Source organism: Crotalus tigris, unplaced genomic scaffold, assembly GCF_016545835.1.
Source record: "Crotalus tigris isolate CLP2741 ecotype Arizona unplaced genomic scaffold, ASM1654583v1 scf7180000019553.37968852642:3898890, whole genome shotgun sequence".
Lineage (NCBI taxonomy): Eukaryota > Metazoa > Chordata > Lepidosauria > Squamata > Viperidae > Crotalus > Crotalus tigris.
In genome coordinates, this window is record NW_024097591.1 from 3,678,245 (window position 1) to 3,705,194 (window position 26,950).

Sequence of the window (26,950 nt, forward strand, 5' to 3'; positions counted from 1 at the left end):
TGTGTCACACCCTAAAGGTTTCCCCTGAGGGAAGCATACTTCTGGGTCTACCATTTTTCTCGCGGTTGGGGGAGCGGCTTGTCGGTTTGAAAAAAGCCCCCTTATCGCAGCCCCATCATTCTGAGCGCGAAACAGGCTGACCCGGCCATGAGGAGAGTTCCCCCCCCCACCGCCGCCTCCCAGAGTGAGTCCGGGTCTGCGGGGGGGGGGGATTAAAGAGGTCGGGAGAAAAAAGGACCCTTCCCCGCGAAGGTTGGACTACAACGCCCATCCTTCCTGCCTGGATTGCACTGCCCACGCTCCCCACTTCCCATCATCCACTGGCCAGCAGTACCAGAAAGCCTGCGGCTCCCATCGTCCCCAGTGTCAGGGGCGGATAGGCCTCCTGTTTGAGTGGCACGGCCATGAGGACTACAACTCCCACCCCCGACCCAGCTCCTTATCTGAGTTCACACAGGGTCCTTGCCGAGTTCTCCAAATTCCCCTGGTTTGAAATTAAAAGAATAACAGAGTTGGAAGGGGCCCTGGAGGCCATCGAGTCCAACTCCTGCTCAAGCAGGAGCCCCTATTGCAGGGGTGTCCAAGCTTGGCCACTTTCAGACTTGTGGTTTTCAATTCCCCAGGCAGCCATTCATGGCTGGGAGTTGAAGCCCACAAGTCTTAAAATGACCAAGACTGGACACCCCTGCCCTATAGCCATCCCACTCCAGACAGATGGCTGCCCAGTCTTCCCTTAAAACCTCCAGGGGTGGAGCACCCACCACTTACGAAGATGAAAGCCATCCTTGTCTTTCTCGCTAAGATTTTGCAGAGAGGACAATGCCAGGCCCGGAGCACAATGGCCTAAATGCCTTTTTCCACCTGTGAGTAGGGGCGCCACAGAGACCTGGCACTGACCTCCCCCGCCCCCCCAGTCCAAAATATTTCTCTCCCCCCAGATGTTTGAAACCATCTGTTCTCCTGTATAAAGATGTCGCTGATAGACCTGGGGAAGAAGCTCCTGGAAGCAGCCCGCCAAGGCCAGGATGACGAAATCAGGCTGCTGATGGCCAACGGAGCCCCCTTCACCACGGAATGGGTAAGTCCAGGGTAGAAAAGCTGGGAAAATGGGAAGGCAAGGCAGGGACTGCAGGACTGTGCATAAGATGGAAAGAGGTTCTCTCAAGTGGAATGCTCCCTCTATGGAAGAAGGGAACGAAGAAGAAGCTTTAAATAAACAAGCTTTAGAATAATACAACTTTCCCCTCGTAAATGAGGGAAGAAACAAGGCCTTAACTTTCTTGCAAATTGCTTGTGCTTTATTTCCACCAAGAAGTCAAAAGACACTTTTTCTTTTCTTTTTTTTAAAAAGCAAAACCTCGTCACATTGCGTGCAAACTGCCTGCTGCTTAAGCAGTTTGCTGGCGTGAGCTGCGTTAACCCAGATTTATGCCAGGCAGACTGCTATTTTCAACACACCCTGTTTGCTGGCTATCACAATGTGGAGTTTGGGGTCTGGTTTGTTAACAGACCCCAGCAAGGTAGACCAACGGAAAAAGAGCTGGGCATTGTAGTTCAGCCACCTCTGAAGACCCAGCCCAGTGTAGAGGGGTGCAGAGGGAAGGGTCTGCCTCCATCTCTCTTAGGATTTGGCAACTTTAAGACCTGTGGATTTTATTGTGCTTGGTTGGGGTATTGTGGGGGTTGACACACAGACTGGGATCCTTGCAGCCTTCTAGGACGGCCCATTCACGATTGTGAGTGTGCCAGCAGGGAAGAAGGGAGCCTGGAGTCACAAGGCAGCTGCTCTGGAGAACCCGCCCTGTTTTATTGAAGCACGCAACACCCTCCAAAGAGACCCCCGTCCACCTTTGCCCAGAGTCTCTAAATGAAAAGTTGTGCCTTGTTGGTCCTTAACGAGGCAGGACTCGCATGGGGTGCGTTTCCCCACAACGCCCTTGTCTCTTGCCAGCCATAAGTGTTGCCCCCTCTTTTATGGGGGTAAAATATTCCCCAGACATCCAATAAATTCTGCTTTTCAAATAGGTCTATTTACAGGTTTGTTTGTTTAGGAAACATAAAGGTCTTTTAGAGGTCAGACTGCCCCCGTGCGTGGAGCTTCCATCGAGGCCTCCGTACCCCGGCTTGGGCTGGCCATCTCCACTGCGGTCTTCCCCCTCACCCCCCCCTCAGGCCAGGCGGTAGTCCAGCATGTCTTTCTCCACGTAGTCGCTCCAGGTGGAGGAGGCCATGCTCCGGTAGGGGTCCAGGAGGATCCGGAAGCAACGGACGATCAGCACCGCCAGGAAGACGAAGAGGAAGAAGAGGAAGAGGAAAGTGGCCTTCTGCTCCAGGGAGAGGGTGGGGTCGGGCCGGAGGGCGCTGGCCAGGGCGGGCAAGGAGCTTCCCAGGCTGGTGGCCATGAGGACCAGCGCCCCAGCGAGCAAGTGGCCGGCTGTCCGCAGCACCACCTGGAAGGGGGACAGAGACCCCGTTAGTAGGGGGTGATCTCTGCACCAGGAAATAAGAGTAGCCCACGGCGAGAAAGGCGGCAAAATTTAAATCTAACAAATTTAAGAAATCAATGCGGGGTGGGGTCTCTCCCTGGCCTGGCAGCCTTTTAAAAATCCCCTTTTCACTGCAACCCTCTAAGCTGGACCCCCGTTTTGGGTGCTCCGATCCCCAGCCCAATGGGGAGGGGAAGAGTTTGGGAAAGGCTCTCAGTTGCTTTCCTGCCCTGTCTTCTCTCCAGGGGAAAATACTTTATTTTAAAACTCGTTCAACACTGCTCTAAAATTAAAAAAAAAAATCCTTTTGCAGAAGGGCTGAACAAGGAGCACATTGAGAATGCAGCATTGAACTGCGAACAAGAATGGCATTTTTAAGGCTGGGGGAGGGGAGGGGGCAGATGGGGCATGCCCGTGGGGGGGGGAAACCCCACAACTGTCACTGACGTGGGACCCAAAGGGGGAGAACTCACCTGGAGAAAAGTGGAGCCAATCTCTAGCAATGCATCGCTGCCAGCCAGGCAGACAGCCCCTTTCTTCACCCAGCCGTTCCAGGAAATCAAGGCTGGGTGGGATTAGCACGGCAGCCGTTGCCGGAGGTTTCCTACATCTTCCTCACTGATGGACAGCAGCATATGGAGGCAGGGAGCAGTGGAATTCACCCTGGGTGAGACCAGGACTGAGAGAGAGTCCTGGGAAGGGCAGAGGTCCCCTCTTTGCCGGTGGCGGGAGCAGCTTCCTCCGGTGCCCACGCGTCTCTGGCCAAAGCGCCCAAGATGCTTCATAGCTGTTGCCAGGGGCAACCAGTTGCTATGGAGATGACGAGCAAACTCTGGACCAGGCAGGAGGGAGGGTGCCGGAAACACTGGATGCTCGGTTCCCTATCCAAGGCTAAACTTTTGGGGCGAGTGAAGAACAGCGGCCGGCCTTGCTCCGAGGTGCTCCCCCGGAAGCCAGTGGTGGCTAAGTCCTAACCCTGGATTAAGAAACCCCAACTTCAGCGTTCACATGACACGCCTTGCCCGACTGTACGCACGACACAATTTGCCAACCCTGGCGTGCCCTCTTGGCACAGGAGGGGGCGTTCAGACCAGAGAAGGAGATACGATTGGGAATCTGCCCCCTCCACCCCCAAAAGACGGACAGAGTTTGGTGGGATTTGGCCTCCAAATTTGGCGGACTTGACCAAATGCCCAGAAGCTAGCCAAAGTCTCACAGGAGAAGGTTTCCATCGTGGCATTTTCCTTTTGCAGAGAGAGAGAGAAAATTCTGCTTCCAGGTCTCAAAAAAAGCCAAAGGAGATGGAAGCTCTGCAGGTTGAAAGAAACCATTGAACAGAAAACAACCCTGGTTTCGTTTTTCTTTATGACCAACCCAGGTTGGTGCATCTTTGACCGAAGGCCGGTCACGAGAATACGGGACCCTGTGTTGCCGATTGCCCCCTCCACTGAGTTTGCATCCTTTGTGGCTCTTCCCCAGGACGGAGCCAAGCATCTGGAAGACCCCAGACCCTTTCCAGACTCCAATGGAGCCTGCTGGTGCCAGAGAAGGGTGCGACTCATGAGGGGCCGCCAGGTGGCACTGCCGGCCCAGCTTTGGTGATTTTGACTGCCCGGATTTCTCAGCAGTCGAGGGAGAAGGAAAGGCGCCCCTCCCCCTGGTTTTCCTCATTAAAAAAAAAAACTCTCAGCAAAAAGTGCCTCTTCTACCCTTGTTTTTTAAAAACTGGACGCCAAGGCATTCAGACGCCTCCCTGCAGACAATTTTCAAGGAGTTTTTAATTTATTTGGTGGCTCTGCTTTTCACCCCTCCTAAGAAACCGGAAAAACTATGAAGTCATTTACCATCTCCAAACACTCCGGCACCCCAAAACCTTTTCCAGGGTGGCCCCAAAATCCACGAAGCAGGAGGAAGCCTGGAGGCTTCCATCTGGGCTCCTGAGAAGACTTCAGGAACCTCACCGAAGCTCCTTCCGCTTCCTTTGGCCGCACCCACAAAGGTAGACTGCTTCTGGACTTGGAGGCTCTCCCATCTTTGGATAGGGTGGAGCCCTCTCCGATCTAGCATCCCCGCTTGGAAGAGGAGCCAGCCAGATGTTGTGTAGCAAGAACACCTTAGAAACCTCTTTTCCTTCTTTGCTGTTTACTGCCCAACCGGCTGCCAACATAGGGGCACAAAGGCAGGAAGCTGTTTTTTAAATTCTTAGAAATGGCTTCCTTGCTCTCCACTCCTCGCCTCCCTCAGCCCAGCCCCAACTGGCAACCTCCCAGGTCATCAACCACATCTGCAGGCCTCTTGGCATAAAAAGAGAGGAAACATCTGGCAGCTTCGCACGCACACACACACACACACACAGAGCGCCTAACTTGGCATTGTCTCCCCAGTTTTGCAAGAAGCCAGCGCTGTATTAATTCAGAAGAGGACCAAAAGCCGAATGCTGATGTTTAACATCAGCCAGCAGAGAGGCTGGGGGGGTGGTGGTGGCCCCCCTCCCGCAGCACCGCTTCCCCTTGTCCCAGTTTTGGAAATTAACCCTAAACTTCCTTTTGCTCTGCAACCACGGAGGAGGAGAACAAGACACCAATTTAAGGGTCTCCACTGGACAGTAATCACCGTGTAAAGAAAAATTAATTTTCTGCAAATTTGGGCAAATTCCGCTGAGGATTCGGCACCGGGTGTCCTGGCTGCTGCTTTCCAGGGGTCTGTGAAGGGGACTTGTCCAGACTTGTGGGCGACAAAGCAATTTCAGTGACCTAGTCATGGTGCTGCAACATTGGTGGAGATTGGGAGGTGGCTGATGGGCCTCCATTTTGGCGCAGGAATTGTGAGTCGGCTTTCCTTGCAGTCGCTACACAACCATCCCTGCCTCTGTCGCAGGAGCCCTCAATGGCTTGGCCAGCTGTGCTGCACCTCTGGTGTCCAAATCGAAACGGTTTAAACAGCTGCCTTGGCTAAGGACCAGCTCTTGTTTCTCTGTCTCGGCGGTTCCTTGGAAGGACAGGTCCCATAGTACACTGCCAGACTACAATTCCCAAAGCTGAGGAAGGGGATGGAGAGGGCCGTTGCAGCCAAGCCACAGGAGGGACTCCCCAATTTCCTCAGCGTTGGAAGATGGGGAAGCCAATACGCCAGCCCGGCTCTGGCTTGCTCTAACCGCAAGATGGAAAGTTCAAAAAAAACCATGAATTAAATTCCTGAGCTCATTCCTGGCCCAGCTCAAGGGTTTCTTTGGGGGGGGGGGGCTGTTTTTCCTAACCCGGCCACCTGCCCAATTTGGGGAGGGGGTGTCTTGTCAAGATGAAGCAGGCAGGAAGAGACGGGGGGGGGGGAGGGCGGTCTGCTGCAGCAATCAGATCTTTTTATTCTCCAAGTGAGCCAAGAATGATGGGGGGGGGGTTTGTCAGAGATGGCCAGATGTGCTGCAGAGGCAGGAAGGGCCGAGAGCAGAGAGGCCCTGAAGGCTGCAGCCATCAGCCAGATGTTCGGGAAAGCTGGAGGGGCAGCCTGGCCAATTCGGTCACTCCAGAAAAGAAATCCTTTGGGGGGACCCCCCCCCAACCTGGAGACCCCCAGCTGCCTCTCCTTCCTGCAGTTGTAACCCAACTTAGTCAGAGGGAATCTGCTGGGGAGAAGCCAGTCAACCTCCAGCTGTTCTGGACAAGCTCTCCTTGGCCTGACTGTGTGGGATGGGAATTGTAGTCCAGGTAAATACCTCCGACTGGACTTGCCTTCCTCCAGATTGTGGAGGAGAGCAAATTAGGTCAGGAATTGAAAAAGTTACACTTGCTTAGCAGGGGGCTGGACTAGAAGACCTCCAAGGTCCCCTCCAGCTCCAGAATTCTATACCGGGGGAAGGGCAAAGGGCAGGGGGTGTGAGGATTGGTAGCCAAGTTGCTTTTCCATCATTGTCGTGACTGTGAAGGGTCACTAAACGAGGCAGTCACTGTACAAAGGCTGGGAAACGTCGTTGTGTAAACACACCCGTCACACTCTGCACAAACACACACACACACGCACAAGCAGCGTTCGCCTTTTTCAGGCTGCCGATTTCCACGCTGGGATGAATGTTAAGCCATCTATTAATCCTTCTTTTGCGACCGAATTAGGCATGTTTTTTTTTCTTGTTTTTTTTTTTACTTCTCTTATACGAAGTTAAAACAATGAAATATACACATATATTAATACTTTATGTACATTTTTTTAGAAAATAAAAGTGCTGCAAGGAAGAACTTTCCACACACACGCTCCGACCCCCCCTCCCAATATTCTGCCCACGTGATTAAAAAAAAACAAACAAAAAAACAAACGGCTTTGCAGCCTCCCCCACCCCACCCCAGTGGGTTCTCGGTGTCCAGACGGCACATAGCAAAAAAAAGAAAAAAAAGGGTCCATTTGCAGATTCTCTCCTCCTCTTGGGTTGCTCCCACCCCCCCACCCCCCATTTTGGAGAGGAGCAGATTTAGGGACCGTTGCAAGTACAGCATCAAAAGAATCCCCCCCCCCTTTTCTGGTTTTTACACTTTTTTTTTAAAGGAGGCATTTTTTCTTTTGTTTTGCAAGCCACAGTTGTGCAATAGCCACTCTCTGATTTTGGAGCATTGTGGGAAAACATCTATACATTATTCTCACTGTTCATGAAGACAGACACGGGATGGGGGGGAGGGGGATCTTGGAAACAAACCTCTTTGTGGACTAGCTCCTTGCAAGGGCTGGGTTTGAAAAGCTGCAGCTTCCAAACTCAGCCAGCCAAGAATCGAGGCCTAGGTGAGCAGGAAGAACCAAGCTGGCCCAAGCAAAAACTCTGCCCGATTGGGAGGTGGGTAACTTGAGAAGAAATTTTGGGAAACACCCCCCCCCCCAATGGAGATAATCTGGCCTTCATCGGAGTGGTCAAAACTGGGCGCAAGGAAGAACGCCACCCAAGAGGCATTGTTTGGGGGCACGGCCAGGACCCTAACGTCCTTTCCTCGCTGAAGACAGGGAGGGAACAGCTGCGAGTTCAAGTCCTGCAAAAGCTCATTTCTCAGAAGGCCACCCAACCGACAGGAGCCGCCGTTCTCTGCTTTTGGGGAGAAACACACACGCACAAATATCAAAAGTGCTACAAAGACGAGCTGGGGGGGCACCCTTGCCGGCCCCCCTCCCCTCTAAGCGAACACAGTTCCCTAACCCCGGAAAAGGGGCAGGTGGTCCAGCTTGACCTGAGTTCAGATCATTCGGAGTCGTTCAAGCATCACATTTCGATTCGGAGAGCCTGCCTGGTCTTCGGAAATGCAGCTGAATGTCCCCCCCCCCCAACGGACCCTGGGAAGCCGCCCTGTTCGAAAAAGGACGAGCCCACCCCGAAATCTGCCCCAGGACCCCTCCCCCGCCCCCTTTTTCTCCACAGTGTGGACTCCATCCTTTGAAAATTCAAGTTTTTTGCAAACACAAACGTTGACCTTTGAGTCTTTCGGTCAAGCGGGCAATCAAAACGTGACTGTTTGCAGGTTGGCCCTGGCAGAGAGGAGGAAGGGGCCCCCCGGGACCCCTGTTTCTGGCCGGTTGCTCCAAGGTGTCTGTGCTCTCCTGGAGGATCTGTGCCCAAGCATTTTGCCAGCCTCTGGAAGCAAAATTGGGTGCCCGTTGGCAGGGCACGAGCCGGGATGGGCATCCTGGGCGAAGATTTGTTGCATAAGGAATGGGTGAGGGTGGACTTTGCCGAGGCGGCCGCCTGCAAGGCCTCACCCGTGAGGTAGGGAGGAACGGCCAGCTTTGATACTTTGGGGGCCCTCAGGGCCCCCGGAGGCCGAAGAAGCTTCTGGAAGCATCTCGCAGGAAGAGAGGAGGAAGCAAGGGTCCCTCCAGCTGAGCCCACCTGCGCCACCCGCCTGGGACCTTCCCTTTCGCAAGGCACACTCGGATTTATAATCCCTGGGGATGTACGCGGCCAAAGAGAACCTTCGCGGAGGGGCCCGGCTCTGGGTTCAAGTGACGCACACGCTTCTCCTTCTGCCTGGCTCAATAGTTGAAAGGGCCGGAGGGCTGGGAGGGCGGAGAGGAAGGCTGGAAGAGAGGCTGGGGGGCCATGCCCGGCTTGATCAGGGAGACGGACCGCCGGATGCCGCTCCCGTGGCTGGGCAGCGGCCCCTGGTCGCCGTAGCTGTGTTGCCGGGCCAGGAAGATGCCGTGGTGGCCCTCGTGGGGCACGGAGCTCCCGGTGGAGTGCATGCGGGTCAGGAGGGCCGGGGGCAGCCTCCCCGCCTGGCCCAGGCTGTGCTGGCGCATCAGCAGCCCCCCGCCGCCCCCACCCACGTTCACCAGCTTTGGGGCGCCGCAGAGGGAATGTCTGTGGGCGACGGAGCGGCTCCCTTTGTTCAGACCCGCCGGCAAGGGGGCGTCCGGAGGGATGTCCAGCCGCCGAGGTAACGTGGAGGCGTTGTAATACGGGGCGCTCTCCAGGTTGGGCACCTTCGGCTGCACCCGGTTGGCAAAGGCCACGGCCGAAGGCGGGAAGGCGGCGGGCACGGAGGCCCCAGCCCCGTGGAGGTGTTTGAGCAGCTCTTCCAGGGTGGTGACCTCCATGCCTTTGGGCAGGGGAGAGGGCCGCACCAGCACCCGCTCCGAGTTGGGGATCTTCTTCTCGTCCAGGTAGCCCCCCAAGGGGGCGTCGTAGCCGTGCAGGTGCCCGGGGACCCCTCCCGGGCCCGAGAAAGAGAAGGTGTTGGGCACCGGGCCGTGGAAGGGCAGGGCCTTCCCCTGGGCATCCTTCGCGTTGTTGAAGTTCTGGTTTTTCTCCCACTGGTTCCGGATGGCCTTCATGTTCTTGACCGGCAGCTCGGGCGTGGACTCCGGGGTGGGCAAGGCGGAGAGCTCGGGGTGCTCCCGGACCCCGGGTTTGACCGGGGCGCTGGGCAGCTCCTTCTCGCTGGGCAGCAGGGTGGTGTAGAGCTGGGGGGCGGCCGTCTCCATCAGCCCGTCCTTGGCCTGGCCGCCCTCCAGCAGGGTGTTCATCTTGGCCAGGCTGCGCAGGGAGAGCGGGCGTTGGATGCCGTTCTCAGGGTCCTGCCCCCGGGGTGCTTGGGGCGCTGCAGGCTGTGGCTGCAATAGCAGGAGACCAGCAGGCCGGAGAGGAAGGCGCCCAGGAGGAAGGCCACGAAGACACAGCCGATCAGGAAGGTGAAGTGGACCGACCTGGCGCCGTCTTTCGCCTCCGGCTCCTGCCTCACGCCTAAAGATGCGGCCGGCGGGGAGAGAGGAAAAGAGGGGTCAGGAGGGAGACTCCCTTCCTACGAAGGCCAAAGGGCTCACCCAGCCCCTTCCAGCTGAGCCAGGATCTCCAGAACGTCCCACGTCATGCAGGGATGACCCACCCCGACGTTCCTGGGGTGCAGCTGCTTTTCACTGCCCACGGGGACCCCACACGGAAGGACCACATGGAGGACCGGGGATGACAATGAGGTGGAGATGTTAGTAGAAAGCAGGGTGGTGTGGAAAGGCAAGCAGGATGCTCCCAAGATCCAGCAGGAGAAACAACAGGCAACTGGGATGGTGCAGGAAGACCCACTAGTTCCCCCCACCCAGGCCATTGCTGCACCCCAAAACTTTCCCGAGGGGCCAGGATGCTGGGGAAGAGAGCAACTGGGCTTTACCCCCAAGAGAGCAAGCCAATGTTTGCTTGCACAGTCTCTGGAGAAGTCTGGCCTATTACCCTAAACGCGCAGAGAAACATTGCTGGATCCATCTGCAATTGCAAACGACCGGCAGCGAGGAGAAAGTGGAACGTTGCAATGGGTGTGTGTTCACACACGTGTGTACACACTCCGTGCAAGGTAGAGGGTGGTTCAGTCTAAAACCTGGGTCACTCATGAAGACGAACGGCGACTTATCAAGAGTTCTCTGTTCCCAAAATCAAGGAGAAATTCACTCAAGAAGGATAAAAACGGGATGCACGTTTTTAGGGAAGGTGGAACGGTAATAAAACTCTGCTGTTGATTAAAAATACCTTACAGAGGTGTTCCCCCCCTCCGTTTTAAAAGCACAACCGAGTTTAATGAGCCTGCTTCTTTTAAATTGTTTAAATGGTACAATTACATAATAAGGAGATTCAATTAAAGGCAGCTGAAAAGGGCAACACAGCCATCACTTATGCCACTCTTTTAATGACCCAGAATAATATAGTCCTGTTTCATTAGGAAAAAAAATCTTTATTTTCTCTGTGCCCGGGTGTGAAATTAAACTGGCTGACGTAACCCTCTCCTGCCCCCCCAGGGAAAGATCCACCGATTTAACACCAATGTCATTCCTTCATGACTAATTTGATTACATCGATTTTGCAGAGGGAGAAAAAGTGAGATATTTTTGTGCATCGTTTCTTGGACCCAAATCTCTCATAGCGTTCTATTAATTGGCCTCTGTGCCTTTAAGGACAAGCCTAGCAACCATCATTTTTATCAGTTAAATTTCTTTCTCCCCGTTAAACTGCTTTCTGAATCACCCAGATTTAAAAAAATAGAGTAATGGTGCAAATGGTACATAAAAACCCACAGCCATATTTGCAGAACAATCAGACGCAGTGATTGCATTCATACAACACACAAAACCTGGCTAAGGTTAACCTTGTTTGTTTGTGGCTTGGTGTGCTGGCAAAAATCCAACCCCTTTGGATGACAGACTGAACCCAGAAAATGCTTGGATCACACAACATATTTAACCTGCTTGCTGAACTAACCTAGAAAATGGGTTAGTTCAGCAAGCAAGTTAAATGCGTCATGGGAACGTAGCTAGTGTGTGCAAAAGGAAACGCCGAAGCTTGCACAGACAGCTTACGTGCAAGAAGGAGTGTGCTAGAGACGCCACATAAAAGCCTTGGCGAGTGTGACTTTTGGGGCACGTGTTTTCAATTAGAAGAGGCTCAGCTGCTTTGCCTCACGGCATCACCAAGGCTGCTTTGCCAACGTGGAAAAGGAATAAAAATGGAGGGAGGGGCCGTGTTTGGGGAGGGGGCTGAGAAAGTGAATGGGAGACAAGAACAAGCAAGAAAACAGGAAGGGGTGAAGGAGACGGCCAGAGGAGTGAGCCGAAACACCAGGAAAAGGAGAAATATTGGGACCTAGAACAGCTGGAACTCTTTGTGTGTATGTGTGCAAATGTGACATCAAATAAGTGAAGCCCGGGCACCACCAGCCCCATTGCCCAGGAGGGCCCTTGACTGGTGGGTTGGCACCCAAAAGGATGCTTTGAGATCTCTGTGGGGAAAAATATCCATCATCCTCTGAGCAACTGTGAATTGGAAACGCAGTTGGAAAAAAAGCTGGGTTTTGTGGGTCATTTGTGCCTTTCTCAGCTCACACATTTCCTAGCCTAACAAGGTCCCTGCTGTTTTGTTTTTGTCTCCCCCCACTTGCAACCAAGACTTGGAACCCACTCAGATTTCCAGCAAACGGCAAACATTTCCACAATCTGTCTGGAAACTGGCTTTCCGGGGGTGTTTTGTTTTTCAAGATTTTCAGAAATGTTGTGTTTTTCCAGTTTGTGCCTTTCGGGAAACTTCCATTATGGATGGCAAAAAGTTTTAGCCCTGGAAATTGGATTCTTGGTGGAGAATTGTAGCCCCGTAAATCTGGACGCCGACAAAAGGCGAAGAGAAGCGTTTGGCTTTTCAAAAATTTCAGCTGCTAAATGTATTTTCATTAAACCAGAGCTTTTTCACAAGGCTTTTTCAAGACACCTTTTTTTGTGGGTTTTGTTTTGTTTTGTTTTTTTGGTAGTAGTGAGGAAGAGATGAAGAGAATTTTCCATTCTCAGTTTTGTTTGAGGGGCCTTTTTCTCTTACGCTCCAGACCAGAAAAAAATTTGCAGCTTGCAAGTTTTGTCCCAACTCTGCAGACATTTTATCAGTTGCTGAATGTTTTATCTCCTCCTTTTCAAGGTAATAAAAGGGCTTTAAAAAAAGAAATCACAGAGGTGTGTGTGTGTGTGGGGGGGTGGAGATCAGGAAGGAAAGAAAGAAACACACCAGTTTTATCTCGCCTGCCACAGCTTCCCCCCCCCCACCTCTAGACAAAGCAAAGTCTGGGGAATTTTTATTTTTTTCCAAGAGAGTCTAAAGCAGCAAATTTCCACTGCACAAACTGTGTGTAATGGCTCACTTTGGAGAGAATGTGGTTGCAGGCTTTTCGGTCAATGTAAAACACCTGCAAACTGTTTTACCACAATACGCCTACAAGCGCCATCTAGAAGATGAAGTGGTTTTCAAGTCCTGCCCTGAGAAGATGTCCATACTAAATAGAGAAGGAGGAGGGAAACTATAACCCCAAATACGTAGAAGGTGGGGGTCTGCCCACTGCCAAGCCAAACTTCCTCGCTTCGTGGTTGAGCAAGTGAAATTTTGGAAACCAACACCGGAAGATCCTGGCCAGAGCAAAATAGGGACCACGCTGAAGTCACCACGGGAAACCAATGTAGACGATAAGCAATCTCAACAGGAACCCACAATGTATGGCTGGTTTGCAGCAGGAGAACAATTTAGCTGCTCCAGCCCCACATTCGAATTTCAAGCCTTAGGGTAAGGACAGCAGCCCCCCACCACCACTACATGCCGATGATTTTGGATTACAACCCTCCTGATTCTTAGCCTTGCTAGCGGTGGGTGCATGGTGGAGTCTGTAGTCCCACCAAGAGAGGAAAAGACTTGGATTGTGCCTGGCCGTGCAGGTTTTCTCCACTCAGCTGTATCTGCAATAGTGTCAGTCTTTGCAGGCAGGGGCATCTCACAATCGCCCCCTCCAGTCCTTGTGCTTGCAGAGAGGTCAGAAGGCACTCTAGGAGTCCCCACCCCATTTCACATGCAGTGTGCAGGTCCAACGGTGCACAGCCTCACTTGCATGCGCCGACATTCCAGGTTGCAGGTTAAACCCACCTGCTTCACATTAGTGACCTCGTGCAGGCAAGCGTTATTTTGGGGGGGAGAAGAGGAGGACCTCCTTACCCTGCGTGCTCACAGCCACATGGAGGGTGAAACGGGGGTCCCCCGCACCAGGGGCTGGGTGGGCGCCGGAAGCCAAGCTAGCGGAGGGAGACCCTGGGGGCGCCTCTGAGAAGAGCCCGGAGGACGTTGGGGTGGTCTGCACATCTCCTGCGTCAGCAGTGACAAATACACCATCAGGATTTAGTCTGTCCCCCTCCCCAAGCAAAGAGCCGATGGCACAGAAAGCTGTCTACAACCTCAACCATAACCCTGCAGGGCAGACAGACATTTTCTTGGCCTAAAGGAGATTTGAACTCATCTCTTTGCTCTATCCCAGTCTGGGAGGGAGATACATTTGTGAGGAAGGGTCCAGGCCATTTCTAAATAAAGGGGGGTCCAGATGAACTCCAAATGGGTCAATGAAGACCCACTTGGCTGATACATGTCCATTTTTGGGGCCCCAATCAACCTCAGACAGGCACAACCTGAAAGATGGTATCCAGGACCCAAAGGCTGAACCGGGGCTTGTTCTTGTTTGAAGCCTCCCGTAAACCTGGTTTCTCTTGTTGAGCTTTGCAACGGCAGCCACTTTGAGCTGCTCACAGGTCATCCGTTCCCCCCACACACACACATCCTGCCCATCCCCTGCCCAGAATCCTTTCCAGCCAGCAAGTTTGCATCTCCTTGCAGAGTGCAGAAAACAAGCAAGGGAGGTTTGCAAGGATGGGGGGGGGAACTCAGGGTGGGGCCAATGCGCCCAAAAATCCCATCCACCTCATGCCAAGAAAAAAAACAAACGCAGGAAGGAGACGGAAAGAGCATTTGGGGGTGATAAGAAATACCCTCCTCTTCCTTTCCTCCCCCCAAGATGCCCCCACTTTCACCCTCTTCGTATAGCCCCATAACAATAGCCTCCCCCACCTTCCCAGCCCCCCCCCAATTCAATCAAGAGAATGTGTTCCCCTGCTGTGCAATTAATGGACTTGCTTAGGGATTTAATTGCCTTCCTTCCAAGGGATTAACTTCACAGTTGCCCAGTTGGGAGGAAGCTGGAGGGGAGGGGGAAGGGAAGAGACCCCTCCAGTGAACCTGGCTGGTGGGGGGATATGCCCCCCTCTTCTCCCCAGCAAAGCAAAGGGTGGGGCGCTAATCATTCACGGAAATCAGAAAGCAAGAAACTGGTGGCCCTTGGCATCCTCACGGTGCGAGCAGTGACTCCCATCTTCTTTGCAAAGGTTCCCCCCTCCTCTGAGAATCTCTACACACACCCCCACCCCAAATATTTACAGGCCACCCATCCTCTTTTGCTCCATCCATTTACCCCTCTTAAAGCTCCAAAGTTTGACAAACACTGATTTAGCAGTGGGGAGATGCGGCTGAAAAGCAGGAAGATGTGATGGAAGGAAGGAGGCGGAGGGTGAAAAAGCAAATCTGGAAAAGAGAATGGGGGTTACTGACCATACGCCGAGTCGCTGAGGCTGTCGTGCTCCCCTGTGGATGTCACACCATCTGGAACGGAAAGGGGGGCAAGCGAAGGGCTGCGGTCAATATCTGGCTCAACCAAGGGGGCACAGCTCACCAGCAGAGAGCAGAGGCCGCCGGGCTGCACCACGCTGGCCAGCAGCTTTTATAGCCACGATACGAAGGATGCAACCACGTTGGGGCCCCAAGAACACACCCTCGTTTGTCTGAAGAGCCAACGCTAGCCAGGAATACAACCGGCACTTTTAATTCCCCCCCAATGCTTGAACAATTTCTTCTTGAGGTTGTTACCCCTCCTGGCCAAACGTGGTAACTTGGCTGTCTTTCACCTGCCCGTTAGCCTCAAGCCACAAAGAGTGGCTGTGGTGTTTGAAGCCGTGGCAGGCAGCAGCCGTGCCCCCCCTCATTGTGGGTCATGACAAAGGTGGATTTTAGGGCCCCTCCAGGGTTCAGCCGTTTTTCCTCCTGTTTCTGCTTCTCCAAAAATCACCCACCTTGACAACTGGCGGAGGGCTTGGCGGCGTTCTCCAGATCCTGCTCAAATCCGCTCCTGTGGGGAAGTGAGAAGAAATGTCTCATTAAATTAGGGGCCGCTAATTAGTCAATTGGGCGGCATCCAGAAGGAGGGAAGGCAAGCAACGTCCACACAAAGGACCCAGAAATGATTCCCATCCTCAGGATTGGCAAATGGGGAGAAGACTGGACAAAGATGGGGTGATGGAGGTTGTGGGAAGGAAGACTCTACGAGAGAGGCGGAGGTCTCTTCATGTATGCTAAAATCCTAGCCTCTCTGGGGTTTGTTTTTTTTTAAATCGATTTTTATCCAAGCCATCCGACAAACATGTTTCTAGTCCTCATGGCTAGAAAGGAAGAAAAGGACAAAGCCGGTCTAGGAAGCCTCCCCCAACCCAAATTCAAGCTTTGGTTTCTAAATTCTAGGCAGAATAAGGAAGTGAAGTCGTCGTTTCATTTCAGGTTTTTTTAAACAAAAAAACAAAACACTTCTTTTCCCAGCACAAATTCAAAGGGAATAATAAAAGTTAGCAGAATAGGCAGCGCTTCAAAATAATACACGCAACGCCTTTGGATGACCTGATTTCGTTGCCGAAGTTTGCACAAGTCCCGGAGGGCAGCCAAACGCAATAGGGATCCCGGGAAGCCAGGCAGCTCCTGCAAAAAGGAAAAGAGGAGGGGAAACTTTCGCACCCCCCCTTTAGAACTGGGGTGAGTGCACACCAACCCCCATGTTTACTCAAAGGAGAAGCACAATTGAGAGAGGGGAGAAAAGGGTTTGGTTCCCAGCTATCGATCACAATAGAGCCTCCAGAGAGATGGGCAGTCTATCGTGGAACACCACCAAGTTTTTTCTTCGAACTCCAAAGCCTCGAAATGGCCCCACGGATCCCTCCCCTGGACTACAACCCTCCCCCCCCAGCACCAACAGCCCCCGTTCCCAGGTTCCCACCCACAGCAGGGAGAGATGCTGGCCCCTCAGCTCTCCTACCTGCGACAGGTGCCGTGGGACCTGCAGCGGCTGAGGGGCATCCGCACTACGCAGCCGGAGAAGGCCACGTACAGGGCGTGGTTGGCCTTGTCCAGCTGCAGCCCCAGGACCTGCCGATCCTCACGCTTCACGCTGCACCTGCGCAGGTAAGGCAGAGAAGGGTGGGGTGAATCCTCTTGCTCTTGGCACACTCTGCACTGTTTGTTCTGTGACTGTGGTGTGCGTGTGTGTCAGCCCAGCACACAGCAGTGGGAAAACTCTATATCTATCTATCTATCTATCTATCTATCTATCTATCTATCTATCTATCTATCTATCTTTTATATCTATTTATCATTTATATTTATCATCTATCTATCTTTTATATCTATTTATCATTTATATCTATCATCTATCTATCATTTATTATCTATCATTTATATCCGTCTATCATCTATCAATTTTCCCTCTCTAGCATCTCTCTAGCATCTGTCTATTTATCCATCACCCCTTTCTAACATCTCTTTCTCTCTCTATCATCTATCCATCCATGATCAATCCTCTAGCTATCATCTACCCACCCAGCCACCCACCCACCCAAAAGAGCTACAGTTCTCTGTTCTGAGACTGGGGTCTCTTAGGAGAGACAGAAAGAAAAGGGCCAGGGGAAGGCGGCGTCCAGAAGCAGCTGCCGGAGGAAACAGCCCTTGAAAAGAGATGAATTTTAAAAAAGGAAAACGGGGCTGGAAACGAGAAGAATTTCACCCAGGGGGTGCAGCACTGACAGGAAGCGAAGACGGAGCTTCTGCGCCGATTTCTATGTATCCTTTTTTAGTGGCCAAGCGGGAGGTGCCACTTCATTCGGCGGGCCCAGTTCTGCGCCCTCGTCTCCCTTGTGGCCCTCTGGGGGCTCCTACCGGGAGGGCTGGTAGACGGCGACCTCTTCCAGGAGGTGGGTCTGCACCGTGTGGTTCCCGGTGGGCCGGGAGAGGATCTTCAGCACCGTGCCCTCTTCCGAGCCCAGGAACAGGACGGTGCTGTTCCGGGAGGGGCCGGCTGAGGCGTCCACGGTCAGGCGGGTCAGGCGGTACCTGCGTGGGAAGAGAAGGAGTGAGAGAGAAGTGACGTAATGATAACCCAGGAGCCCAAGCAACAGGGCTGCCGAGGAGACCCCCTTCTTCTACCTGCTGGAGGTCTTGATGAACCAGGGCTGCTCGGCCACGGAGGCCACGGCTTCGTCCAGGAGGGGGTGGGACTTGATGAAGCTCAGCGTGGCATCGGGAAAGTCGTTGGAGGTTCGGTACCCCGAGGCTTGGCCAACCCCAGCGCAGCTGCCAGGTCTGCAGAGGAAGGACCCCAAAGGTGACAGGAGGCAGAAGCGGGACGGTGGAGCCTGGCAGGCAGATTTCCTGCCTGCTTCGAAATGTAGCCTCGAGACACTGAGGACTAGAAACTTTTGTTCTGGTTATGAAGAAGCGGTTGACGATCCTTGGTGGCCTCCATGTCCACAAGTCACAAAGGAGATGAATGAAGCCATACATTTTCATTTGGGATTACATCCCTCTTCCAAATCTGTCTTTTCCAGTTTTTCAAATTTGGCCCCCAGGCTTTTAAAAGCCTCTTTTCACGAGCCGGTAACTCAAGAGGTTTAAACTTCTCTTAGGGGCTAGAAACTTGATTGGAAAATCAGTTCGGAGAGATGAGAGGGTAGGGAGGGAATGCGCAATTGGATCAAAACAGGCCTGGGGGGGACAGCGAAAGGAAGAAAAAAAAAATACCTGGGCGTGGGGACTTTGTCTTCGGAGATGGGGGTCCAGCCGGCATCCGCATTCTTCTGCTCTTTGAACCTCCCTCCGAAGACCCTCTCCACTTCATCCATGTAGAAGGCGCAGACAGCTGAGCCGGTGATGCTGGGTTCAAAAGGAACCCCGAAACAGCCTCAGGACCCAACCTCTGCCCTCTGCCTCTTGGGTCCTGCAAAGCCGATCTGAAAGAACCCTCGGCAGGACCTGCACTCAGCTCCTGCCCGGCCGAGCTTCCAGACCTGGACAGAGAGAGCGGCCGGCAGCTCCGATTCTTCCCGTGTTCGGGAAGGCCTCCGAGTCTCGAGCCGGTTACCTGTTGAACTGGGTGCTAAAGATGCCAAAGACGGCCGGCCGGCCGTTGACCAGGATGATGTCGGTGACGGCCTGAAGGACATCGAAGTAAAAGAAGGCATCCCCGGGCACGGAGCAGTTGAGCCGGGCCTTGAGGAATGATGTCCAGTACTTCTCCAGCACCCGAGGGGAGCCCCCCCTGTCATTCTTGCAGACCCTCCCCACGCGGGAAAAGATCACCTGGGATTTTCAGAGGAAGAGAGGCAAAGACAGGAGGTTAAACCCCTTGAAATCCCTTCCCCGGAGACCCTTACACCCTACAGCTGCAGACCTAGCACAAAATAAAACACGCATAAAGCAAAGCCTCCGTGTACAGGAGCAGCGTGTTTTGACTCCCAATGCAATCTCTCCGGCATGAAAAGAGAATTAATCAAGGCACGCAGAAGAGAAGAGAGGGCAATTGGTGGCTGTTAAGCCTCCACAGAGAGAGGCAGTCTCTCTTAATGCCGCAAATAAAACCAGGGAACTTTCTGAAGAGCGAGGACCAAGTGAATTTGAACAAGTGCCTTGAATCCAATTCACCAGCTGTCTTTTTTCCCACAGACTGGGGAAAAAATAGAGAGAGGGAAATGGGGGATCCCCACCCCACAGTTCTTCTCCAGGCCCTTCTGGAAGTGGAGCAAGATGGGCGCTCACCCGCCCCAGTGTGGTGTATTCCACGGAGATCTCACGGAAGAAGAAATAGATGTACTCCTTGTATTCCAGGGCGTGAATAAAATGAGGTTCTGCAGGGAGAAAACAGCACTGAAAAACACGACAAATTTGGGGCAAGGATGAGCATTTTGGGAAGCGGAGGGCCCGATGGTCTCTGAGCATGTGCAGAAGGCCAGAGAGGGTGAAGGCAGCTTAGGGGAGCGTCCGAGACTTCCTCACCTCGTAACCATTTGGAGTCGTATTTCACCGTCCGCAGAACGGGGCTGCGCTCACCCAGACTTCGGTAGATAACCGTGTCGCTGGCTTGGAAGTCGGCTACGGTGGCAGAATAAAGGTTCCCGTCTGGAAAGGGGGGAAAAAGGGGGGGAATCTGTGGGGCTGGCTGGTCTGGGGGGGTGTCACAGAATCCAGGAGTAACTTCCTTATCAGCAGGGTATAGAAGCAGGCCCCCCTCTCTTTCAAATCCTTCGTTGGTCTGGTTCTCCATTTTTTTCCAGCCTCTTTTCCAAACACCACAAGTCTCTGCCCCTAAATTTAGCTAAATGTAGACCCTGCTGACACTTTTCCTGGTTCATTGATCACCCCCTAATTAACTCGATATTTAAATTATTTCTGGGGCTGCCCACCTCACCCCAGGGACGCTGCCTTCAAAGCATTGGAACAACCTGGAGCGATGGGGAGTTTAGGAAAGCTTTAAAGAGGATGGAAAAGTGAATTTAATTCCCCCGGTGCATGAAACAGCCTGGGGAGGGGCGACAGAGTCCAGAGGCAAACCTACCGGCAAAGATGGCCACGTTGGTCTGCTTGGTATCAAACGGGCATCGCGCCTGCCCATTCATCTCCTCGCCTTCCTGTTGAAAGTCGCTGATCTAGCGGCCAAGGGGAAGGGCGGGGTCAATCAAGGCCCCTCCTCCAGGGGAGAGGCCCCGCCTCTAATAGTCCCCCCTGGCATTGCCAATGGGGTGGATGGAGGGTCCCCGAAAAGCCTCACTCGCTTCTACCTTGTATGTCCGGCACACCGGATGGAAGGCATTGGTGCCACAAGCTAAGAGGCTTTGGTCGTTCTTGGGCACCAAAACTTTGATGTAGTTGTAACATTCGTCCTGCGGTGGGAAGAGGAAGGTCAGTCCCGTTGCCCAGCAGGGGTGGGCGAGGGTGCAGAGGTGGTGCCCGCTGAACGGGCCCCTCTTACCCGAAGCTTCCCGCGGACGGCACAGTTCTCCATGTCTTGGGTCTTCCAGGTGAGATGCTGAGAACGGAAGGCAGAGAGAGGCAAAGGAGCCCGGGGTTAGATTGCGGAGAGCAGCAGGGACCCGTTTGGGGAAGAGATTTAATGCAAAGGATCTCTAGGTTGCCCCCTAAAGGATCCCAGCAGCCCCCAATGAAGGTCTTGACTTGCGGCAGTTCATTTAATGACCATCACCCCCCCCCCCCAAAAAAAAAACAAAAGGAAGAAAGGAATGTGGAAAAAATATCTAAAAAATTGATATGGGGGCACCAGTGAAGGAAAATGGTACTCAGGAAAGAAAAACGGCCCCTGACAGGCCAATTTTTCCTCCTGTGAACTTTGAAACAAACTTTCTCACTGGAGGTCAAACAATAATAACCACAAAAAAAAAACAATATAAAACTTTTGAGAAAAAATGTTTACAGGCTGGGAGGAAGTGAAAGGGGGCGACCCTCGTCTCCAAAGGCCAGCCTTGGGATCTGGGCACCAGCAAGGACATCCAGCTCACCCTCTTGAGAGAGAAACTGCCTGTGGTCTGTCCGAGGTCAAAAGCGAAGACGTGGTCCCTAAAATGCAGAAAGGGGCCGGAGAGGAGGAGGGAAGGAAGAGAAAGAGAGAAACAAGCCTTGATCTACATTTTAAAAGGACCAGAGTTTTGATTTATGCTTTTGAGCCAGGAGGAGCCCCCAATTTTTAATCTTGGCATTCAAATTTGGTGGGAGAGGAGAAGAAAAGTGGAGACCCCCCCCCCGGCTCTGGGTGCCCATTTCCATTTTCTAAAGCTTTGCCCAAATCTTTAGCCTTTTGGGGGGTGGGTTCTACCCATCCTGGGCAGGGAATCCATGCTACTCCTGAAATTTTCCATCGACTCACAACCGACAAATTGACCTTTTGGCACAGCTTCCTACCCCAGAAACAGGGTGCGACACCCACCCCTCCATGGCCAGCCCGCCCTCCTTGAATAAAGGGGTTGTTCTGTGAAAATAAAGCTTTCCTTCCCCCCCCCTTTTCTTCTCCAGCGCACATGGCGCACGTCTCTGGCATCGGTGACGGGAAAGGATAGAAAATAGAGCTCCGAACTCGGGAGGCAGCGCTCCTCTCTCCAAAGGGCACCCTGATGCTTATTTTTAATGGGATCTGAGCTGCTGGGAAGGAAGTTTCAGATGGTGGGGCCAGACCCCCCAATGCCCCCCCACCCAGTCCCTCGCTTACCGGGCAGCCACGAAAAGGGTCTGGTTAATTTGCAACATGCTTTGGAAGTCCAGGCCCAAAGTGTCGGAGTCATTCTCTCCCGCTGAGCCACGGAAGGAGGGATAGAGATGGGTTCCTGGCAGGAGGAAACATAATAAAGAGCATCGGATGGGATACGGACGCCTGCCTTGGGCAGGGGGTGGACTAGAAGACCTCTGAGGTCTCCAGCCCACATTTCTATGAAAAAAAAAGGAAGAAAGGATTGTAAATAAGCAGCTTTGGGGTTTACGGTCCAGGGGGGCATGAGGAAGGGAAGCCAAACCCGTAGGTAGCCCCTTTATCCTGGGGCACCCAAGGGAGGGGGGAGGGGTGGGCTCTTTGCAACAGACCCCAAAGGCCTGTCTGGAGCTGTCCTCACCTGCCTCGCTGACCACGTGGAAGGGAGCCAGGTCTTTGGGGAAGGAAGCCGCCGATGCCAGGAAGAGAAAGAGAGCAGGCAGGGGAGAGGTCAGGACCATCCTTTCCGGGGGGGCAGAGAGGATCCGGGGGGCGAGGGGAGCCTAGGAGTCCAGCATGCTCCTGCCCTGAAAGAGAGAGACCCCAGAGGAGGGCTGCAGTTCAACACCCAGGGTGGCATTAAAAAAAAAAAAGGCTGGCCAAGAAACGACCTCTTGCGTGGGGTCCTTCCTTTGGCACAGGGCCTTCTTGGTGGTGGCTCCCGAAATGGGAACTTCTTTTTTTCACTCCAGAACAGCTCAATTAGATCTCCACAGCCACGCCTCCCATCTGAAACAACAGACAACTTTCTCCTTCCCAGACACTCCAGAGTCTTTGGACTATAGTTCCCATCCTGCACAGTCAGCCTGGCCGGAGGGTTTAGTCCAGACTTTGCAGAAAAGCCACGCAGCACCACGTTTCTGATTTAAGGCCAAAAACGGCCAAGTCCAGTTCCAGCCCTCCTGGCCTCGGCCTCCCCCTTTTACCCTCCAGAAAACTCTCCTTGGGGTCTCCATTCCTTCCAGCCGCCTCCCCCTTTGGCTGAAAAGAACACGGGGTCCAAAACGCACTCATGATGAGAGAGCTTTACAAGAAACGCCTTTGTGCTTCTCCAAGAGAAGTTTTCCCCACAAGGATTTCTCCCCCCCCCCTGCAATTAGCCAGCCTCCCTTCCCAGGGGTGGGCGAAGGGGAGGGGCAGAGGCATCAACGTCACAAAGGAGGAAGCGCAGGGCACTCTTGACGTGTGGAGGGTCCTTTGGGCACCAGCGGGCGAGAGAAGCCCCAGGTGTGCCAGGAGGAACCCAGTGGGGCAGCCGTCTCCTTCCGCAGCTAAATCTCTGCCCCCCCCCCCACTAGATGAAGGCAATCGATGCTGGGAAGGAAGTGAAACAGGATTTGTAGTATCCTGACTGGGGCCTGGGAGGGCAGGCCATGCCAGGCTCTATAAATAGCGGGAAAGGAGACACCCGTTTTGGCCACGGGAGAGAAGACGGTGCGATATTTATGGAGGGACACTCATGTTGTGCAGGAAAGGGCCAGCCAGCTGCCAAGAGCTTTCCCGAAAGAAGAGGGCAAGCCAATCCCGAAGAAGAGATAAGAATGATTTTTCAAGTGCAAACAAGACCCAGATCCAGATGGGTTTCTAGTCCTCATGATGGAGCGGCTTTCAAGCTAGCAAGTCATCTCTCCTAGCCAGATTCACAGACACACACACGCACAAACTGCACAGTTGCAGGTTTGTGCAAAGAAGGGGTTTAGCAAGTCCCAAGTGCCAGGCTGCCTTCCTCGGCATCTGTTTTCTGCATGTCACCCACACATCTGGATGGGTAGGCTTGCTTTTTGACACGTCCTGGTCTCTCTCCCCCCCCCCCTTCTCTTTCTCTCCAGACTCGCTTCTTCCCCAAGTGAGCCCAGAAGGTGAGAAAAAAATCCAGGCCTGGATTTGCTTACACTTGTGAAGCTGAACTTTCCAGCAGGTATATAATTAGAAGCAAGAACTCGGCGGGGGAATTGCTTTCATAATAATTCCATATTTATATTTTTATCTCCTCTGCAGAAGCTGCGGGAAAAGGCTGGGGGGGGGGAATGGGCTGGCTCTATTGGTCTGGAGCATTGTGTGTGTGTCCCCCCCCCCTTATTGCAAGAAATGGATGCTTTTCCCACCAAGGGGTCCAAGTGTGGGTCCTGGGGATTAGATTGCAAGGAGGGCAGTGATCGGGCATCCCGCTACAGCTGTGCTTTTCAACCTTGGCACCTTCAAGAGAGGTGGACTTCTACTCCCACAATTCCCCGGCTGGCCTGGACTTCAACTCCCAGAATTCCATCATCAGCATGCCAGTTAGAGCATTCTGGGAGTTGAAGTCCACTCCTCTTAAAGCATACTGGCTGGGGGATTCTGGGAGTTGAAGGGCCTGCTCTGTGCCTCCATCTAACATTTGGTTAAAGCCCACCCAAATGGGATGGGGATGTTTTTAAAAACCCTGGTGGGGTCTGGAAGCTGGTAGAAAAAGGAGGGCGGCTGTGGGACCCCCTCTCAGCCATTCTGATGCTTTTGTTCTCTTTTTAAAAACTCCAGACTTTTTTGTGATTGGAGGGGGGGGAATACGTGTCAAGCCCAGATCCGGGGAAATCGTGTGAAAGGGAGGAGGGATCCTTGTTACAGCGAGAAGCTGCCACTGTGTCAGCATTTTCCTGAACCATCTGCCAGGCACAACTTTGCCACTATAAATACAACTCCCGACGCCGCAGCCGAGGGTGCTCAGCCTGGCATCTCAGCGCCAGCCAACAGCCGCGCGGCTGCTGTGCCTTGCCAGGCGCTGTCGGGAAGATTTCGAGAGAGATCTGCCAGATCGCACCAGGGCATCGGAGCCCCAGGCCTGCCCTTCCCAGCCATCCTCCCTGAGCTGCCAGGCTTGTAGCAGGCAGGGTGTCCCCTCCAAGAGGCTAGTACTCATGGCAACTGAGGGTCAAATCTTGCCTCTTTTCTTCCAGAGATGGAAATAGCTGTATCATGTGAAAAGCAACACACACAGCAGAGAAGTGTTTCTGTTTGTCTGTGTTTCTTTTTCAAAAACAACAACAACAACAACAACAACAACAACCTTGCCTTCTGGCTAGCAGAAAAATATCTCGCCTTTCCTTTGTCATCATTTTAAGCGGCCGAGCCAGAATCCCTTCACTTCACTTAACGAGAATCCCCAGGCCTTGAATTTATGATATGGATTTTTTTTTTGTTTCCAATGGGAGAGAAAATGAAGATTTTGTTGGATATTTGCAGTGGCCTTTATGCATGGACAGATGTTGCAGTGAAATTATCTTTTCGGCACCTTTTGCAAAAAAAAAAAAATCAGTTTGGTGATGCCTGCTGGCTGGGGAATTCTGGGAGTTGAAGTCCACCCATCTTAAACTGTCCAGGTTGATGAGTTTCCTTGGAAGTTTCCCTTCCAAGGAAACTCATCCAGCCTCAGGGTGGCACGCTGGACTTAGGAGATGTTCAGCACCAGAATATTGCATCAAGGCGGTGACTTTTTTGCAGGATTTTCTCCCTCCCCCCTTGATACCTCCAAGGGGAAAAAAATTCTAATAACAGTCCAAGCCCACCTCGGTCAGTTCCAGACATGCATTTTTAAAAGGTCTCCCAGGCTACAAAACGGGGGTGCCCCAAAAGGCACAAAGTCGTTGGCTGAAGAGAAAAGGCTGGCAAGATTTGAAGCTCTCCAAACTCAGCACTTATATATAGGGGGGGGGAGAAGAGAAAAAAAGGGAGGATCCATCTTTTTTTGCCTTCAGGTAGACTTTGCTTGGACATGGAGGTTCCATTCTGAGGTCTGGGAACTCTCATCAAAGCATTCCTAAAAGCACTGGGAGTTCTGCGGCCATTTCCACCAAATTGCATTTAAAAAAAAAAATGAATGAAAATGTTCACCTGGGGTAGCGAAAAGCAGCCCAGACCCATTGAAATGACTCCGGGGTGGGGGGGGGGGGAGAGAAGAGGAGAAAATTGGGGGGTGGGGAGGACGTCTGGGTGTTCTCCCCAAAGGATGATGGATGCGCAAGCAGAGAAGGGATCAGCGCCCTCTGCCTAGCCAAATCCGGATATCAAAATCTCATTACGGGAGACTTTGAGGGACTCCCGTCTGCTGATTACCAAAGCCATCCGTCTTTCCTGTCCCGCTTTGAAAGGAGGGCGGCTGGCTTTCTTCCACCACCAGAGATGAAGGCGCCCCACAAAACACGGCCCCCATCTACAACTGGAGATGTTTCAAGAAAAAAAAAACATGTCTGGTGCTGATGCTGGGCATTTGGGAGCTGAGAAGCATTCTAGTCCTCATGAAGGAGAAGGGAAGCTTCCCCGGATGGATATCTTGCACAATCATTGGGATTTTCTTCCCCTTCTCCCCTCTTTGACTTCCTAATAAATAGAGGTCAGTCTGAATTAAAGGAAGGCCTGTTTTCTTCAATCGTATCTTCCTCTCTATCTGACTGGCTCAGCCAGTAGAATAAATTACACATTTCGAGATGAATCTGCCTTTTCTCCTTGGGGCAGAGCACCTCAGGTTAACGGCCTGCTGATGTTTACAGCAAACAGCTTAGCCAAGGAGAATACTGTAGGCTGGCCAGTTTCTAGTCCTCACCGTTTGGCCAGATCTAGGCAGCAGGGCTTTGCAAAGGGAACCACCCTCGCCCCTTCCATCCCCTCATTTCCCCTTCATTAAAACAACAGCCTCCCGCCTTTAGCAATGGCTCCCAGCCGACCAGAACAGAAAAACGGAGAGAATTTCTTGCAAAACGCAGGCAAAACAGCTCCCCGACTCCGACAGGGAGCGAAATGGCTGCCTGGGGAGCAGCAAGGACGGTCTGTGGAAATAACAGGCCTTCTGCCTGGGCCTGGGGTTTCAGGAGGGGCGAGGGGGAGGCAGAAACAGAGGACCCTTCCTTTTTATTTCGAATATTCCAAACTGCCATTCCGCAAAGCGTTGGATCCTGCTGGGCACACCGTCCTCTCCCTCCCTCTCCCCTCTGGCATCTTTCCCATCATCCGCACCAGACCGGAAGCTTCCTTCTGCTGAAGGGGAGGGGGCTGAAGACAGATGCAGCTCTGCCTGGCCCAGCAGAAATGCTTTATTACTTCCTGGGGGGGTCTTTGTCCCACCAGCAAGCCAGCCCCCAGCCCCGGCTACATGCCAGCCCCGCTGAGGTGCTGCTTTGGAGTGCCTTTGCTGCAGGCTTAACCGAGCTAAAAAGGAGCAAATTGATGCGGGGAGAGGGGGGGGCTTTGGCAGGGCTTCTGGAAAGCTGCACCTGCTGTCACTTTAAAAGTTGG

The 26,950-nt window shown here is 53.0% G+C and overlaps 2 protein-coding genes and 1 long non-coding RNA gene across 4 annotated transcripts in view; 1 reads left to right on the plus strand and 2 right to left on the minus strand.

The window, feature by feature from the left end:
- On the plus strand, positions 1-25,585 carry LOC120316990. Of its 2 annotated transcripts, none has more exons than XR_005559105.1 (3): positions 1-184; positions 939-1,078; positions 23,515-25,585. It is a non-coding gene; the product is annotated as an uncharacterized LOC120316990 (long non-coding RNA). The 2 variants fall into 2 exon arrangements; XR_005559106.1 differs by having other exon boundaries at positions 971-1,078.
- On the minus strand, positions 1,078-5,689 carry LOC120316989 (cortexin-3-like). The gene is made up of 2 exons (XM_039363204.1): positions 4,331-5,689; positions 1,078-2,450 (listed from the first exon to the last, which is right to left on the minus strand). Exons 1-2 carry the CDS (start codon positions 4,331-4,333, stop codon positions 2,169-2,171), a joined length of 285 nt encoding a protein of 94 aa, XP_039219138.1. The 5' UTR covers positions 4,334-5,689; the 3' UTR covers positions 1,078-2,168.
- SEMA6C (semaphorin 6C) overlaps positions 7,840-26,950 on the minus strand; it is a 31,505-nt gene continuing 12,394 nt past the window's right edge. Inside the window, 19 exon segments of the mRNA XM_039363203.1 lie at positions 7,840-9,539; positions 9,542-9,696; positions 13,456-13,602; positions 14,893-14,943; positions 15,411-15,466; positions 16,009-16,086; positions 16,421-16,558; positions 17,317-17,490; positions 17,584-17,739; positions 18,178-18,309; positions 18,518-18,735; positions 19,192-19,280; positions 19,429-19,551; positions 19,988-20,078; positions 20,211-20,312; positions 20,402-20,458; positions 20,946-21,003; positions 21,650-21,764; positions 22,047-22,212. Of these exon segments, the coding sequence (XP_039219137.1) occupies positions 8,487-9,539; positions 9,542-9,696; positions 13,456-13,602; positions 14,893-14,943; positions 15,411-15,466; positions 16,009-16,086; positions 16,421-16,558; positions 17,317-17,490; positions 17,584-17,739; positions 18,178-18,309; positions 18,518-18,735; positions 19,192-19,280; positions 19,429-19,551; positions 19,988-20,078; positions 20,211-20,312; positions 20,402-20,458; positions 20,946-21,003; positions 21,650-21,764; positions 22,047-22,146 (3,093 nt within the window). The 5' untranslated portion in view covers positions 22,147-22,212 and the 3' untranslated portion in view covers positions 7,840-8,486.